A 16,460-nucleotide genomic window follows, 5' to 3' on the forward strand; every position below is an offset into this window, starting at 1 on the left:
GGCAGGAACCTGCTTTGTCTGTTTATAGGGTATCAAAGATAAACAAGAGCTTGTTAGTGATTTACTAAGACAAAGACACATCAGGCATATTGGAATTATGACCATAACTTTCTTGCGTAGCTGTGGATTTATTTTTCATTCATTTGGCAGATAATGGTATGCTGAATTGTGATAATTTGATTGGTCTCACTTATTTTTAATTAAAGAAGCAAAATTAATCTAAAACCAAAATTAAAAATTAAATAAAAGAAGAAAAATTGATTGGAAAAGCATTGAGCTCTTCCCCCTTTCTCTCCCCCTCCCTGCTGTGCAGTCTGGTTTTTCTTGTAGTTATTCATTTGTCTTCTTCCTCATATTTTCTTTTCTTGTTCTCAAAGCTGCTATTAGTTGGAATAATAGTAATGATGATGCATATAGAAAGTTAAACACAAAGCATAATATGAACTTTATTCAATTAGGAACAATCATGTGCAAAGATAGATAATAGTACTTTTGATAATGATTCTAATACTGAAAATATCATGTTCTTTCTGTTTTTATTTTTACCCCAAATCTGTCTAGCTTCTTCCTCTTTTTATTTTGCTTATTATTTTTTTTTAGTAACACCCACTCTGTCTTAATGTCTCTATACTTCAACCAACTATGAACTACCATCTCTTTTTCTCATCACAAATATGTTCTAAATATTATGATGAGTTGTCCATGCTGGTTGGTGGAGATTCTAGAGAATGCTTTATGGTTCTATTTTAAAGCTAGTATGGAGGTTGCTAGCTAGTGTGGGCCCCCAGGGGATGAACCTCCCATTTATTTGCAAGCCCTTTTATAACGACTAAGGAGCTACTAGCTAGCACCCAAATTGGAAGCTTGCATGAATCAACTTAGAGTCTGCCTCCTGTGTGCTCTGATTTGGGTTGCATTCTTCTTGTAGTGTTGGAATTGCTTGTTGAATTTGAGGTGAAAGGAAAAGCAATGCATGGCAGGGGAGCATGCAAACACAGATCATATGCAGCTGTCTAATACATGTTTAGCATTTTGATTTGCCACAATTGGCTTCATATACTTTGGATAGGGAATACTAGAATAATTAAAAGCATAAAGAGTAATGAAATGACCTCAAAAACTGAACTTCAAGTAATTGGCATAGATGACAAAACTGGACATAATTATATGTCTTGGAAAGGTCAATAAGTACTCAAATATTTCGGTAAGAAAAAACAGACTAGCAGTAACACTGGTAACTAAATAGCAGTAACAGACCTGAAGTTGGTATTTACCTTGTTGTTCCCAACGATAACAAGCTCTTGGGGCCAAGCCACATGGCTTCCAACAGCCTGCCCAACTGTGATTAACTCGTCTCTTACCGGGAAGGGAAGTAATGCTTCTTCCTTGTTGGCAATGTCAATTGAAACCCTCACGTTTCCCTCACCTAAGGGAGCACCGTGTACTGTGTTGGATGCCATATCAATCATTGTACCCCACGCAACAATGTTGGTGACATCTCCTACTGCCAGTTTGCATGATTTTCCCTACACAAACATAATAACTCATAAGCCTAAACCTAAAATCAGATTTGTAATGAATAGCTTTCTTTGGCTTAGAAACAATCAAACTGAAGTATATTACTTGTCATATGAAAACATGGCACCAAAGAATCATACGTTACCTTCATTGCTGCCTTTTCCATCTCTTCCACCGACACTACTTCAACTTTCTCTTCAACATCAACCTCTGCAGCCTTAGCCTTTTCCTCACCAAAGCAACTTGCTTTATCAGAGACCAGCCCTGTACCTGGAACTTGTTTTGGTGTAGCCACATTGTTCATTGACTCCAACTTCTCAATTCTGTCCAACAGCTCCCTATTGTTCCTCTGCAATATAGCCACTAGGTCTCTCTTACTCATGGTCATCTCATCCCTAGGTTTTTTTGGGATGTTGAAGTACACCGAAGGGTTGATATTTCCCCCCACACCCCTGACCCTGCCGGCATGCTCCGGAGTATCCAATGCCATGCTTAGAACATCATTAGCACCTTCCACCTTCAACTCTCCAGCTTTCACTTTGTCCATCAACTCGTCCTGCCAAAATAAGAAAAACATGAACAGTTTCAGCATATCACTACACAATCAATTATCCAACCTCAATCTGTGAGATTCAGTAGCTTACTATGACTTTAGCCACAGGCATCACTTCTTCACTCAAGTTCCCATTACAGTCTTCCCTAGCTTTCTTCCATAGGACACAGCGGTCTACATCATCTTCATCAACATTTTTCTTCCTCTATTCAGCATAAAATTAACCATATATATAGTGAGTCCAACCTCCAATTCCCATTACATATAGTTGAAAGACAAATCAATTATGGGATTCTTATAGCCTTACTAATTCCTCCTCCAAGCCAATATATCCCTTCCTTGATAACCTATGATGATACTTCCGCTTTGCAGTTCTCTGCCTTTGCGCTTCGTGTAGTTCCTACGATGACGACACCACATACCACAAACATTAGACCCTAAATGGAAGCTAACAAACATATATATGTACCACAAACTTTGAATTCTAAACTGAAATCTTTACCAGAAAATCATTTGATAATCGTTGAGCAACAAAGGCAGTCCAATCCTCCGGTGCAATAAAGTCGTACTCCTTCGGTCGGGTCTGCAAAGCTTCCGCTTCCGGGTCATCTTTGAATGGCAATACGTATTTGGTGGTTAATGTAGTCTTGAAAGACCTCCATTTACTGCCAGCAGATGACAACACCCATTTCCTGCTTTCTTTGGCCAACTCAAATGCTTTCTACAAGGAACAAGTATAATGCTTATGCGACTGAAATTATAAAGCTTATGCGACTGAAATTATAAAGCTTATGTGACTGAAATTATAATGCTTATAATGAATTGAAGATGAAGCAAGTGTGTAACAAGTGTATCTAAAGGAAGTGTGTAATGAAAGAAAAATGCTTATAATGTGGCAGAGTATTATGTGGTAGTATATATAATTTATAAACTTTTTAATTAAGACACATACAAATTCAAATGACACTAGGATTATAAGAAATGTTATGAAGGTCTTAATTACCTGAACATCGTCCCAAATGTTCTGCTTTAGGTCATCTGGCACTTTCGGCCAGCGAGTATGCGTAATAGGTATAGTTGTCCTTGCCAAAACTCCTATATAAGAAGCCAAGTACAACCTTGTTTCCCCTACTGGCAAGCCATGTGAGTTGTACTCCACTTTCAGCTTTCGACCTAAAGCCTTCTTAACGACTATTTTGTGCATCTTTGTAACACCGCGTGAGGATTTGCTGCTGCCTGCAGTTGTAACAGTGTCCTTTGAAGTCGAACATGCTTTTTTGTTGTCAATGGCCTTGGAAACTGCAGGTTTGTTGGCCTTTGAAGTCGAACATGCTTTTTTTTTGTCATTGGCCTCGGAAACTGCAGGTTTGTTGGCCTTTGATTTTGGGGTGGCAACCCTCTTGCCTTTGGATTTCGCAGCTGCAGCTTTTTTTCTTGATGGTGTAGCCATTATCAAGTCATATACCTGAAAACATTAGTAGCTTCAAAGTTAGAGCAATACTTACTTGTGTGCTTAGTAATGTGTAAACTGACAGGTTAGTGAATAAAGGATAACAATCAAGAAAAGACAAAGAGATAGAAACCTTTAAATTGAAGCTCGATCACTGAAATTAAGTGACACATAAAAACTGAATAAATTCAAACCTTTAGATTGTCAAGTTGTGTTTTTGGAGTGATCAATCCATACACCCTCACAATTATCCCTCTTGTAACTGTTATCATCCTCTCCTATTATATCATCAAATTCCTCAACAGGAGGTAATCCAAGGCTAAAGGATTGATGGTCAATAATGGTGTCCCCCAACTCATCCTCATGAGCACAATCATTAAACTCTCTATTTGGGACTGCAAGTACCACTGACCAATTAGAGTCTAGTGGGTCTTCTATATAAAATACTTGCTTCACTTGGGCAGCCAAAGCAAATACGTCTTTCTTATGACCTATCCTATTAAGATTAACCAATTGGAACCCTAGTTCATCTGTCTTAATTCCCTTATTGTTCTCTACCCATTGACATTTAAATAAGGGCACCCTGAAGTCATTATAATCCAGTTCCCATATTTCTTCGATAACACCAAAGAAAGACATATCAGTGTAGACAGGATTTTTATCCTTCGCGCTTGCCACTTGCATTGTCTTTGCCACCAAGGTCACCCCACTGTTTTGGACTGTGCGTGTGGAATCACGTGCCTTTGTGTGATAATGGCAGCCCTCAATCTGATAGCCCTCATACTGCAACACACTCATAGGTGGACCTATAGCTAGCCGCCTCAACGAGGCCGTTATGCCACTGGATCCACCATTGATTAACTCTGCCACCTATGAGCACAAAGGTTAGGATGCCATTTTTAAAACAGAAACACAACACCAAATAGATGGCATTAGGCTAAGTGGTTTTTAAGGTAACAAAGTAATACCTTGTCACGTAACCAATAGATAAATCTGCGGTTGTGCTCTTCTAGTAGCCACTTTTCACTTCTTTTTTTACTTGAATAAAGGGTTTTCAAGTAAGCCTTATGCTGTCTATAAACAGATAAAGTACAATTATTAAAACATGTAAATTATGCATTACAAAAACTGCTAATTAAGTATGTATTTAACACAATCAGTGAGCTTACTCGGCATACGAATCGCATTCAGCGGCATTCTCCAAAACACAGCGGTGAGCTTGTTCCCAAACTTCACGGTCTACATTAACTACCCTACCACCTGATAGAGGCTTACTAGTCTTTGGTGCACCCATACGCGAAGAGGGAGTACCAATTGCATGTACCCCAGATAAATATTCCGAGCAAAACTCCACGGCTTCCTCACCAATATAAGACTCAGCAATGCAGCCCTCTGGACGATTACGATTCCGGACATAACCTTTTAACACTTTCATGCCTCTTTCAAATGGATACATCCACCTATAAAAGACTGGTCCACACAATCGTACCTCTCTAATAAGGTGCACGGTTAAATGGACCATTATATCAAAGAATGAAGGTGGGAAAACCTTCTCCAGCAAACACAAGGTGGTTACAAGATCAGACTGAATTTTATCCAACTTGGACACATCAACCACTTTGGAGCATAGGGCATTAAAGAAGAAACACAGCCTAGTAATAGCATATCTCACATTCTTGGGCAAAACTGAACGGATGGCAACAGGTAGCAATTGTTGCATTAAGGTGTGGCAATCGTGAGACTTAAGACCGAAAAGTTTGAGCTCTTCCATGGATACTAGGTTTCGTATATTTGAAGAGTAACCTTCCGGGACCTTGATACTAAACAAACACTTGCATATAGCTTTTTTCTCATCCCGAGAAAGTGTATATGGAGCTGCAGGCAGAAATGTCCTCTTGTTCCCAATTTGTGGTGCCAAGTCTAGTCTTACCCCCATTTCCACGAGATCTAAACGGGCAGCCACCCCATCTTTTGTCTTACCTGGAATGTTTAGTAAAGTCCCAATGATACTCTCGCACACATTCTTCTCAATGTGCATTACATCGAGAGCATGCCTTATATGAAGGGACTTCCAATACTCTAGGTCAAAGAAGATTGATCTCTTCTTCCAACATGGAGCATGGCTTTCACCACCTAAGTTGTCCTTTCTTTGTTTCTTCCCAAAGATACAATTGATTCCTGAAACTCTTTCCAAGACTTGATGTCCACTTAGAGGTGTAGGAGGCTCACGCTCATCTTGCTTGTTATTAAAAGCAGCCATTTGTCTCCGATATGGGTGGTGTCGTGGTAAGAATCTTCTGTGCCCTTGGAAACAAATTTTCTTACCATGTTTTAGCCTAACAGAATCTGTGTTTTCTCCACATATGGGACATGCTTTATACCCTTTCACTGAGGCCCCAGACAAGTTACCATAAGCTGGAAAATCATTGATCGTCCATAGAAGTACAGCCTTCAAAGTGAATGAGTTTTTCCTGAAACCATCATACACTCCCTCAATTCCATTCCATAGTGCTCTCAAATCCTCAACCAATGGTTCTAAATACACATCTATGTCATTTCCTGGCTGCTTAGGACCCGAAATCAACAAACTTAGCATCATAAATTTCCTCTTCATGCACAACCACGGAGGAAGGTTGTAGGTGACTAAGAGGACAGGCCAACAACTATATCGACTACTTAATGAACTGTGTGGATTTATCCCATCAGCCGAAAGGGCAAGCCTTAGATTTCTAGGCTCGATTGCAAAATCCGGCCATTTATGGTCAACCAACTTCCAAGCTGGAGAATCAGCTGGATGGCGCATGATGCCGTCACTCACTCTCTGATTGGCATGCCAAGTGAGGTTCTTCGAAGTTTCACAAGATTTAAACATTCGTTTAAACCTTGGAATAGGAGGAAAGTACCACAATACTTTGGCTGGCACCCCTTCCTTCTCAACTGCTCCCTTGTTTACCTTCCACCTAGAGAGATCACACTTAGGGCCACTTGTTTCATCTTCATACTCCTTTCTATATAAGATACAATCATTCGGGCAAGCATGTATCTTCACATACTCCATTCCTAAAGCAGCCAATGACTTCTTCGCCTCGTATATAGACAAGGGTAGCACATTACCATCAGGTAGCATATCTCCAAAAGCAACCAGAAAATCAGAGAAGCTACTCTCTGTCAGCCCATGTTTTGCCTTCAGGTTGAACAATCTGACCACTGCAGATAACCTACTGTACTTATCACAACCAACATATAAGGGCATTTCCCCTTCCTCAACGAAACTCTGAAACTTGTCCGGATCATGATTGAAATTATCAAAAGCCCCTTCGCACATGTCTACTGTTTCAGAACCAAGAAAACCATATTGCTCATCCCTACAGACACTAGCTTCACCATGCCATATCCAGTTGTTATACCTTTCATCAAAACCATGAAAGTACAAATGCTCCCTAACCACTTTTACCGTATACTTACTCAAGTTCCCACATCTATTGCAAGGACAATGGATGTACTTACGTTTGCCACTATTGCCTACTCCTAACCTTAGAAAATTCTCAACTCCCACCTCATACACCTTACTCCTTCTATCAGCATGTATCCATGTTTTATCCATTGAACTTACCGATATCAACTTCACATGAAGATAAACTAAGTTAATTTACTACCAAATACCAATTAAAGATGCAAAATATATAGCTATTAAGACACCTATTTCCCAAAACAACAATCTAGCAAAGTCACAATCCACATTTATTTCAGCATTCCCAACACAAAAACATGCAAAATAGCAAACATACAACACAATTTTCACCAATTTTTAAGCATATATATAATGCAAAAATAAGATGTTTCAGAAATTGCATAATGCAAACATATGTAAAAATAAAAGGGTATGGGGCTGGGCAGAATTTGTTAAATCATCTATGTAGCCTAGCTCTTTTTTTTTTTTCTTTTTTTTTCTTCTTTTGTTCTTTGACAGAATTTGTGCAGTCTAGCTAATTACATGAGAAAATAAATGAATAAACTCCACCAACATGATGTTTCCTACCAAGGCAGAAATGCATGGGAATAGATAGCAATGGTATGGTTAATTAAATGCTTAGTGAGATGGTAAAGATTGGAAAATTATACGTGGATGGACTAAAGGCACCCTATAAGCAATGAGGAAGAATAAAATCCAGATCCAGATGCACAATCATAAAAGGAAAAAAAGCAGAAAAAAGTTACCTGCAAAAGCCTTAAGTTGCTTAAAGCAGAGATCAAAGGTTTTCCTTGCTTTTTCTGACAGTACGTTGCACCCTTACCATATAGGCATATACCAACAAACTCTGGGTATAAATGATTTCCCCGGAAGCAAATAAAATTTAAAGGCCCTGCAAAGAAATAAAACAAGTTCAGCCCCCAAATAAACATTATTTCCTTTTAATTAGTGAAGGAATTTTGTATACAGACAACAACAAGAAACCTGCCACACTGCAAAATCTCAGAAAATCTAAACCAATCTGAAAGGTTACTAGTTTTACTAAGATCCAAAACAGGGATCTTGTGCAGTTCATCTCCTATCCAAACTACAATGTTGCCTGTTTGGCCTCCATACTGCCACCCCATATATTGAAAACCCAATTTCAGATTCACCAATACATACAAAAATACCAATAACCCACAACCAATTAATCACCTATAAATATTCATCTAGGATGAAGGAAATTTATGGTGATTGAGCCCGAACACAAACTGAAATTAAAAATCATCGATCAACTAACCAATGAATTTAGTTAACAATATAACGTCAAGAAAGGAAACAAAGGGAAAGATCCCAGCACAAAGTCAAAATACAAATCCCTATGAACAAAACTTGTAAACATAGCAAGATAGTTTCCTAGCAAATCTTTCTCAGTAACAGATCCTCCTAGTGAATTAAATACGTGACACTATCCTGTTCCAAAGAGAGAGAAATTGAAAATCAAGAAAACCCCTAATTTCGAGAAGCAAACGAACCTATGAAAATCCCTAATTTGAAGAAAAACCTAAACAACAACAAGAGAGAAGAGGACAGAGAGATAGAGAGAAGAGGACAGAGATAAAGAGAGAACCCAGGAGAGATGAGACTGAGCTTACCTTTTGACGCCGCAACCCAGGAGGATGAGATAGTTCGTACTTGACCGCCGACGGCAACTTCGACTTCGACGACAAGGTCTGAGTGAGAACGAGACGCGCGAGAGAGAAAGAGAACGAGTGTGTGTCTCAGTTTGTGTTTGAGAGAGTGAGAGAGAAGGAGATGTCTGCATAGAAGGCGGGAATGTGTGTGTGTGGATATCGGGACTGGGGTTGGAACACTTAGCCAAAATTTTTAAGTTTGGGGAAAAAATTCCCCCGTGTTTTTTTTTTGGTTAAATATAGATATCAGATATGACTTTTACATATCAGTTTTTAAAAAAACTTAATCAACCGGGAAAAATTAAGATATCAGAAAAAAAAAATGGTGATATGTTAATGTGTTTAGACATCGTCTAAAAAATTAACCGATATCTAAAAATATACGATATCGGTTAATGTAAAAACTGATATTAAAAAAGTGATGTCTATGAAGGTTTTTCTTGTAGTGGGTGTGTTGATGTTCTTCATAAAAAGTTCACTAATATTCTGAAATGTTGGCCTAGCTATTGTATTTTGAAATTTTTTGAAATCTGCTTAGATATGCTAAATCAAATTTATTAGATCTTAATTTAGATGAATTAGGCTTAGGAATTATATCATATTGAGATTAAATAGTTTTAGTTCGTGAAACAATTTCAGTTTATGAAACACGTGGCAAGACTATGAGTTTTTTATTCATTGTTCCTTTGTTTTTTTGTTGATCTCTGATTATATGCTTTAATTTAGATGGATTAGGCTTATAAATTGTATTGAGATTAAATAGTTTCAGTTCGTGAAACAGTTTCAACTGTGAGTTTTAGATGAATTCATAATGAAATTGTGGTCCTGAAATACATATTATGAATCAAATGTGCAGGTGGAAACAAATCTAGGCAGCCTCACGCTTTTGGTGACTACTGTTGTATAGGACCAAAGGACCAGAGTTCATTGCATGGTTGGGAGAAGTGAAAAAGGTGATTCATTTATGAGTCGTGTACTCGGCGCATGTGAAGTGGTCAAATATTCAAAATCTGGACGACAACGGTGTAGTCTATGGTTTGAGTTTGAGATTGGAGATGTGGACGCCGATGACATAGCTTAGGGTTTGAGTTTCACTAAATTCAGTTTCAGTGCATTAAGGGAAACTGAATTTGAATTCACTGAAATTTCAGTGAATTCAAACTGAAACTGAATTTAGTCTCTAGTGAAACACTGAATTGATATAATTGGTATTTTTTTTTCATATAAAGGTGTAATTATTTTTTTTTCCCGTAGAAAATAATGGTGTAATTATTTTTTTATTCTAATTAATAAATGTAAAATTATATTTTTTTAGTGTAGCTGAATTTTTGAAATTCTGTTTCACTGATCCATGTCAGCACACATCAGAGAGCGTCAGAGTGCGTCAGAAGGGTAAAAATGGTATTATAAGTTTTTGGGGGTTTTGGGAGAGTTTCTAGATGGGTGGAGGTTTAGAAAATTTTTAGGTTGGTTAGGGGGTTTAAAATTACCTACTATATATAGTTCCGACGTAATAACTAACATATATAATATCTTAGACTTTAAATAAGTTGGATGCACTTTCATGGTTGATATCTGAGATAAAAATCTATATATATAATTATCAACTTAAATTAGTTATTTATGCTTGATTAAAATAAAAAAAAGAAGAAGCTATTTATTAGATTGCTATTTGTTTTTTTTCTTTTTGTCATATTAGATTGCTATTGATATAATTGAAATAGTGTATTAACATTTTATAAGTAATATGAACAATTTTTTAATTGTAAATTGTAAACGACAAACTGAGCATTCAAACGCTTGAATCAGACACCCGAGTTCGAGTTTCCAGTTTGACCTTTGGAGCCATGCAGTAAGGGAGATAAAATCCCTTGTGAATTCCCTAAGTTCAGCGTGGATTGTCTGTCTTTGACCGGCCCAAGAGACTAGTCTGATGAGCGAAAACTGACCCAGGACATCCTCGATTACCTAAAAACACTTGAACCAGCTTCGATTGTTAGTATAGTATTATACTTGATTATTTATAAATTTATAGCTCACAATAAAACTAGATAAATTTACAAACAACAATGCTATCTGAATTTGATTGTACTCATACTCCAACCCTATATACATATTTTTAAATGGAATTTGTTCTAATTCAATCTGACCTGATTAAATTCAAAACAAATCCGATGTGATGTGAATTGATTCGTTAAATTCGATAATCAGAATAGTGGCAAAAAAAAAATCGATAATCTATCAGAATATAATTTGAATTTGTAATTCGATAATTTGATTATAACTTAGATTCAAATTTGGATATAGGTCAATCTGATTCGTTGATGTGCCGGTGTTATATCATAGTTATAAGTATGATTCGTGAATTATATGTAATCCTCCTTTCTCTCAAAAATATGTAATCCTCTCTTATTAAAATATTCTTTTTTTGGCCAAATATTAAAATATTATTTTTATACATTGATTTTACCAAATGCTATCTAACTTATTTTGTTATATATGTAATGCAGAGATAAGCATTTAGGATATTTTAATATGACCTTCCTTAAAATAGACTTATCGGCTTGCAAAACTTAAATGACTGATCTCATCTGAGTTTCCACAACTTACTTATTTTATTAAAAATGAAAAGGTAAGACTTCATTTAAAAATCGTTCACCGCCATTAATTTGGTAGTTTTACTATATATAGTTATGATCGAGAATTCAACACTCTCATTTTCTATAGTGAATAAATAATGTTTTGAAGTGTGTGGATGAAGTACAATCTCATATGGAATAAATGATTATCCATTATTAAATATATTAAGTGAGTTTATTTTTCTAATTTGTTTTGAAGATTTTTAGTAAAATTTCATACATATTGGTGTCGTGGGTAGATAAATTGAAAAGAATATCAACATATGTGTTACTTGTTAGCTTATATATATATAGGTGTGTGGTCGAACACATCTACCACCAAACTTTTGTTCGACAACTCATGCAATGCATGAGATTTGGAATTGTAATGGAGAGGACATTTGATTGCCGGAAAAAGTGGTTATCTTAGAGTTTTTTTTTTTTTTTGTGTGATTCCACATGAGATTAAGAGTTGCATGTCCATTGATACGTATATAAAGAAAAATCAATCACGCAATCTTACAATATTTTGAGATGAAACTTCATACTGTGATAGATTCATTATGCTTGCCCTTATCCTATATTAAATCTAAGAGGAGAAGATGAGTCAAAAGACGTAAACCCCAACAAATAACGCAACAAAATTCAAAACACAATCAACAAAATATGGTATATGTATTGTATATGTATATATGGACATGGACATCGTTTTGTATATATGTACAAAGTGTTTCGTTATAAAGATAAGGAGATTGTCAAGATATCTATAAATAATAAATTGGTATTTTCTGGTAACCAAAGGTGTCTTGAGTCAATTTTCGCGTATCAGACTAATCTTTTGGGCCGGTCAAAGATAAACATTCCACACTGAACTTAAGGGATTCACAAGGGATTTTATCTCCCTTGTGCCTGGTTCCAAGGGTCGAAGGTGCTTGGGTTTGTAGCTACACTTTGGAATCAACTCCTCCAACACCTTAGAATTAATAAATTGGTATATATTTTAGTAAGGCACTTACCGTATATAAGTTATTAGGCATAAATTAGATGGTAAATAGAACACATATGATATGCTAATATGGTCTAAATCTTTATCTTCTTGACGGTTAAGATTTTCGTCTAACCATTTTAAATATTTTAATTGTCTGATAAATTAAATTTAACAAGTAAGTGTTTGAAAATGTTGGAATTGTGTGGTTCAAAAAAATTCATAGGTATGGTAACCTTCATTAAAAATGTAACCCAACGATGTACAATAAATAAGTTGAGTGATTAAACTTTTAACCATGAGGAATCTTTTTAATAAAACTCAACACCCCCGTTTGGTGTTTCAGACTTAGAGGTAATTAAATTAGAGAGAATATCGATACATGTATACAGTGCAGGGGTCGTGTGTGGTCTGACTACTTATCAATTGGCTTTCGTAGGTGATTGTTGGTACTTGGTGCAACAGAAATAGAGCTGGATAATTAGGAGTGATTCGATTTACATGCAGTCAGCAAAACGAGCACAACATGCATTGACACATATGATTACGTCAGGTGATTAATGTACTAATCATGTGAAATCAATTAATTAGCTAGATTTTTAGATAAATGCACAGTACAGGAAACAAAACCCCGTCCCGTCGGAACGTACCAACCAACCAACATTCTTATTTCTTAACAGTCTCCCCTGTACTCCGTTTTAATCAGGACAAGCCCACGTGGCGGTCATGTCAACCCGGCCCCACAACCCACAGCCTCTGGTGCTCATGTGGATTCATTCCATGCCTCTCTCTCTCATCTCTTAATTTCTCTCTCCTAATAATTCCGGCTGGCTATTGTCAGATTCCGGCCAACTCTTTTTCCCTCTTTAATCTTTATATATACCCAACCCCTCCCCTCCTCTTTACTCTTACATTTTCACACACACGCTCTCTCTCTCTCTCTCTCTCTCTCTCTCTCTCTCTCTCTCAGTCTCAGTGTCAGTCTCATCCACCAGCTCCCATTAGCCCACTTTCTGATCAAACCCCCTTTAAATTTACAGTACCACCTTGCTCAAAAGCTCCTCATGAACTTGGTGGCCACCAAGCAAAAGCTGCGGAGCAGAGCAGCCTAATCCTTAACACTCTCACCACCTTTTCTTCCTAAATCGATCAATCAATTAACCATTACCCTTTTCATTCTCTGATCTGATCTTCTCAAAGGCCGACCCCAAAATCTCTGTGTTTGTGAGTGTGTGATGAACAGAGCGTTGCCGGAGATGCTGCACTGCATGAACGCGCCGGCGGGGACCCTTCTCGCCGGAAACTGTACGGACATGACGGTGCTCGAGAGGCAGAGGTCCCGGATGAAGTGGCAGAACGACCACGAACAACACCATCAACACGCGCTTCACCAACAACAACAACAACAACAACAGTGGCCGGTGGGTTCGGAGTTTACTGGGGCGTTCACTGCGGGGCCATTGATTCAGGCGACTCATCATCAGGTTCAGAGCTTTCAGGGTTTGGTCTGCGACGGAGACTCTGCGGTGAAACCCGACCCGGGTTCGGAAAATGGGTGGGCCGAATTGGACAAGTTTGAGATGCCCGGTTCGGGTTTTGGGTCTTGTGGGTTTGAGCTGAACGGTCCCAATATTTCGAGGACTTTAAGCTGCCCACCAAAAGTGGCAGTGGCAGTGGCCGCTGAGAAAAAGGCAACCGGGTCCGCTTTATCTGAGAAGCTTAGTTCGCCGGCCGGGAAGGAAAGCTTCAAGAAGAGGAAGGCCGATAAGGGTCTCAACAATAAGGTGTGTGTGCGTCTATCTTCAATTTTCTGATTTTTTTTCATTCTTTGTTTCGATTTTTGGTGTAATTTATTTATTTTTTGGTGTTGTTGATGCTTCAATTCAGCTTGTGTGTGTTTCTTGATCCACATTCTAATTTCATTGCTTTATTTTTGTCAAAATATGTTTTTTTTTTTTTTTTTTAATTTAAATTGAATAGATTTTTGGGGTTATAAAGTGTAGAATTGAAAAGGGTCTAATAAGAAGCCAACAGTTTCTTGGAATTGAATGTTTGTCAATTTGTTTTTGGGAATTTGTAGGCTGCAGCAGAAGATGAATCCACAGAGAAAAGAATGAAAGGGTGTGCAGAGGAGGGGGACTCCAAGATCACAGAGCAAACTAGCACCAAGAACAACACCAACAACGACAGAGAATCTTCTGCTGATACTTCAAAGGAGAATTCGAAAGCTTCTGAGGTTCAGAAACCCGATTACATTCATGTCCGGGCACGACGAGGTCAAGCCACTGATAGCCACAGCTTGGCTGAGAGAGTGAGTACTAGGACATATGGGGTTAACTTCTAGTTATAAAACTTTGCTGTAGATCCATTTGTTCAGTTTTGTGTTATTTACACCATGTTTACTTGTAATTATGCAGGTGAGGAGGGAAAAAATCAGTGAAAGAATGAAGTATCTGCAAGATTTGGTACCAGGGTGCAACAAGATCACAGGCAAGGCAGGCATGCTCGACGAAATCATCAACTATGTTCAGTCTCTTCAACGACAAGTAGAGGTGACATACATTTTGATCTTTTCCCATCATTGGTTGGAATACTTGGAAATCTTTTGTTGTTCTGTGTTCTTAAACGGATCCTCTTCACAATTAACAGTTCCTGTCTATGAAACTAGCTGCTGTTAATCCGAGGCTTGACTTCAACATCGACGACTTGTTTGCCAAAGAGGTCAGGAAAATTTTGAAGTACCATAAGGCCAATCAGTTTTTTTAAGACATTCAATTTGCCATCCATTTAGTTCTCAATAAAAGAATGAGAAAAGGAACAAAAATTGCTTGAAATGGCTTGGCAGAAAATTAACTTTAAGAAATTTTCTTTTGTTTCAAGAATTAAAGAAAGCATTTGTTTGTCCACAATTCTGTTACTAACTCTCGTTTTGCATCAAATATCAACAGATGTTTTCTGCAAACCTGGCCAATTTTCAGACAATTGGGATGTCATCAGAAATGACTAATTCTGCATATCTTCAGTTTAATCCAGTACAACAATTGGTTTCAAGTTGTGGGTTAGACGTTGGGATAAACTCCCCGGATTTGGGGCTCCGAAGAACCATCAGCGCTCCTGTATCAATCCCCGAAACATTTCTTGACACATCCTGCTTCACTGTAATTTCTTCTACACTCATACCTTCTTATGTACTCTGTGAATTTAGCAATGTTTTGACTTAGATCTTATATGCCCTCCCCTGCAGCAAGTCCAACCTACTCCAACTTGGGATGCTGATTTACAAAACTTTTTCAATGTGGAATTTCATCAAGGAAGAACAACACCCTTTCCATCTCAACCATTTACAGGTAGATAGAGCTAATCTGTCTTGTTACATTCTCATACCAATCCCCATAACTCCATTACTGTAAGATTAAGAATCAGTAGGTTTAACTACCGATGATGGAGACCATATAGACCCCACAAATGTCTAATGATTTTGCTTAAGAATTTATCAGGTCCTTTCTAATTGGAATAAAGAAAGTTGTTTAGATGGATGCTTTTCTCCTTTTCCTCCTAATCTATCAAAAGCATAGATTTTCCACTTTTCTTTTGATGATTACTTTATTGCCACAACATTTTGGATAAAAAAGGCGTAGCAGTTAAAGGTACTGGTGCATTTTGACTCTGTAAACCACATAATGGCTGTCATCACTAATGGTGATGGTGTACATCCATTATATAAGGTCGTACTCAAAATGAAATTGTCCCCATGTTCAGAAAGTTTGGTCTGCAATTCACTCAATCAAATAATAATGATGCTTTTGATTATTGAATCATAATTTTCTGTTGTACTTGGAAAGAATAACTTGGAGTGGCAACCTGTACATATATAGTTGTACCCCCTCCTGCTTTAATATCTCCAGACTCCCAAGAAGCTGATTTGCATGCCCCCACTCCCTAAACAAGAAAAATAACAGAATTGCTAAAGTTGATTCTAAGAGCACTCTTATGATTTTTGCAGGTTCCATTGAAGCTAGCAATTTAAAGATGGAGATGTGAATCAAACATCAATCATTTGATTATTGGAAGAGTTTTCTTGATGCCTCTGATCCAGATGATTTTTTTTCTCTAAGTACATAACATATTTATGTTTGTATGTATACCTGCAACATAGTATGAATAAAATAATTGCCTATTAACCACAAA

General features: G+C 37.4%; 2 protein-coding genes across 2 annotated transcripts; one reads left to right on the forward strand and one right to left on the reverse strand.

The window, feature by feature from the left end:
• Positions 1-3,725: 3,725 nt before the first annotated feature.
• On the reverse strand, positions 3,726-7,125 carry LOC147276967 (uncharacterized). The gene is made up of 3 exons (XM_086255586.1): positions 4,691-7,125; positions 4,490-4,595; positions 3,726-4,391 (listed from the first exon to the last, which is right to left on the reverse strand). Exons 1-3 carry the CDS (start codon positions 7,123-7,125, stop codon positions 3,726-3,728), a joined length of 3,207 nt encoding a protein of 1,068 aa, XP_086111712.1.
• Positions 7,126-13,187: 6,062 nt separating this feature from the next.
• LOC147276968 (uncharacterized) lies at positions 13,188-16,460 on the forward strand. Its single transcript, XM_086254518.1, has 7 exons — positions 13,188-14,056; positions 14,353-14,583; positions 14,690-14,824; positions 14,922-14,993; positions 15,221-15,430; positions 15,517-15,619; positions 16,276-16,460. The coding sequence occupies exons 1-7, from the start codon at positions 13,508-13,510 to the stop codon at positions 16,311-16,313; spliced, it is 1,338 nt and encodes a 445-aa protein (XP_086110644.1). The 5' UTR covers positions 13,188-13,507; the 3' UTR covers positions 16,314-16,460.

This window comes from Dryas octopetala, chromosome 8 (genome assembly GCF_963921425.1).
Source record: "Dryas octopetala chromosome 8, drDryOcto1.1, whole genome shotgun sequence".
In the NCBI taxonomy this organism is placed as follows: Eukaryota; Viridiplantae; Streptophyta; class Magnoliopsida; order Rosales; family Rosaceae; genus Dryas; species Dryas octopetala.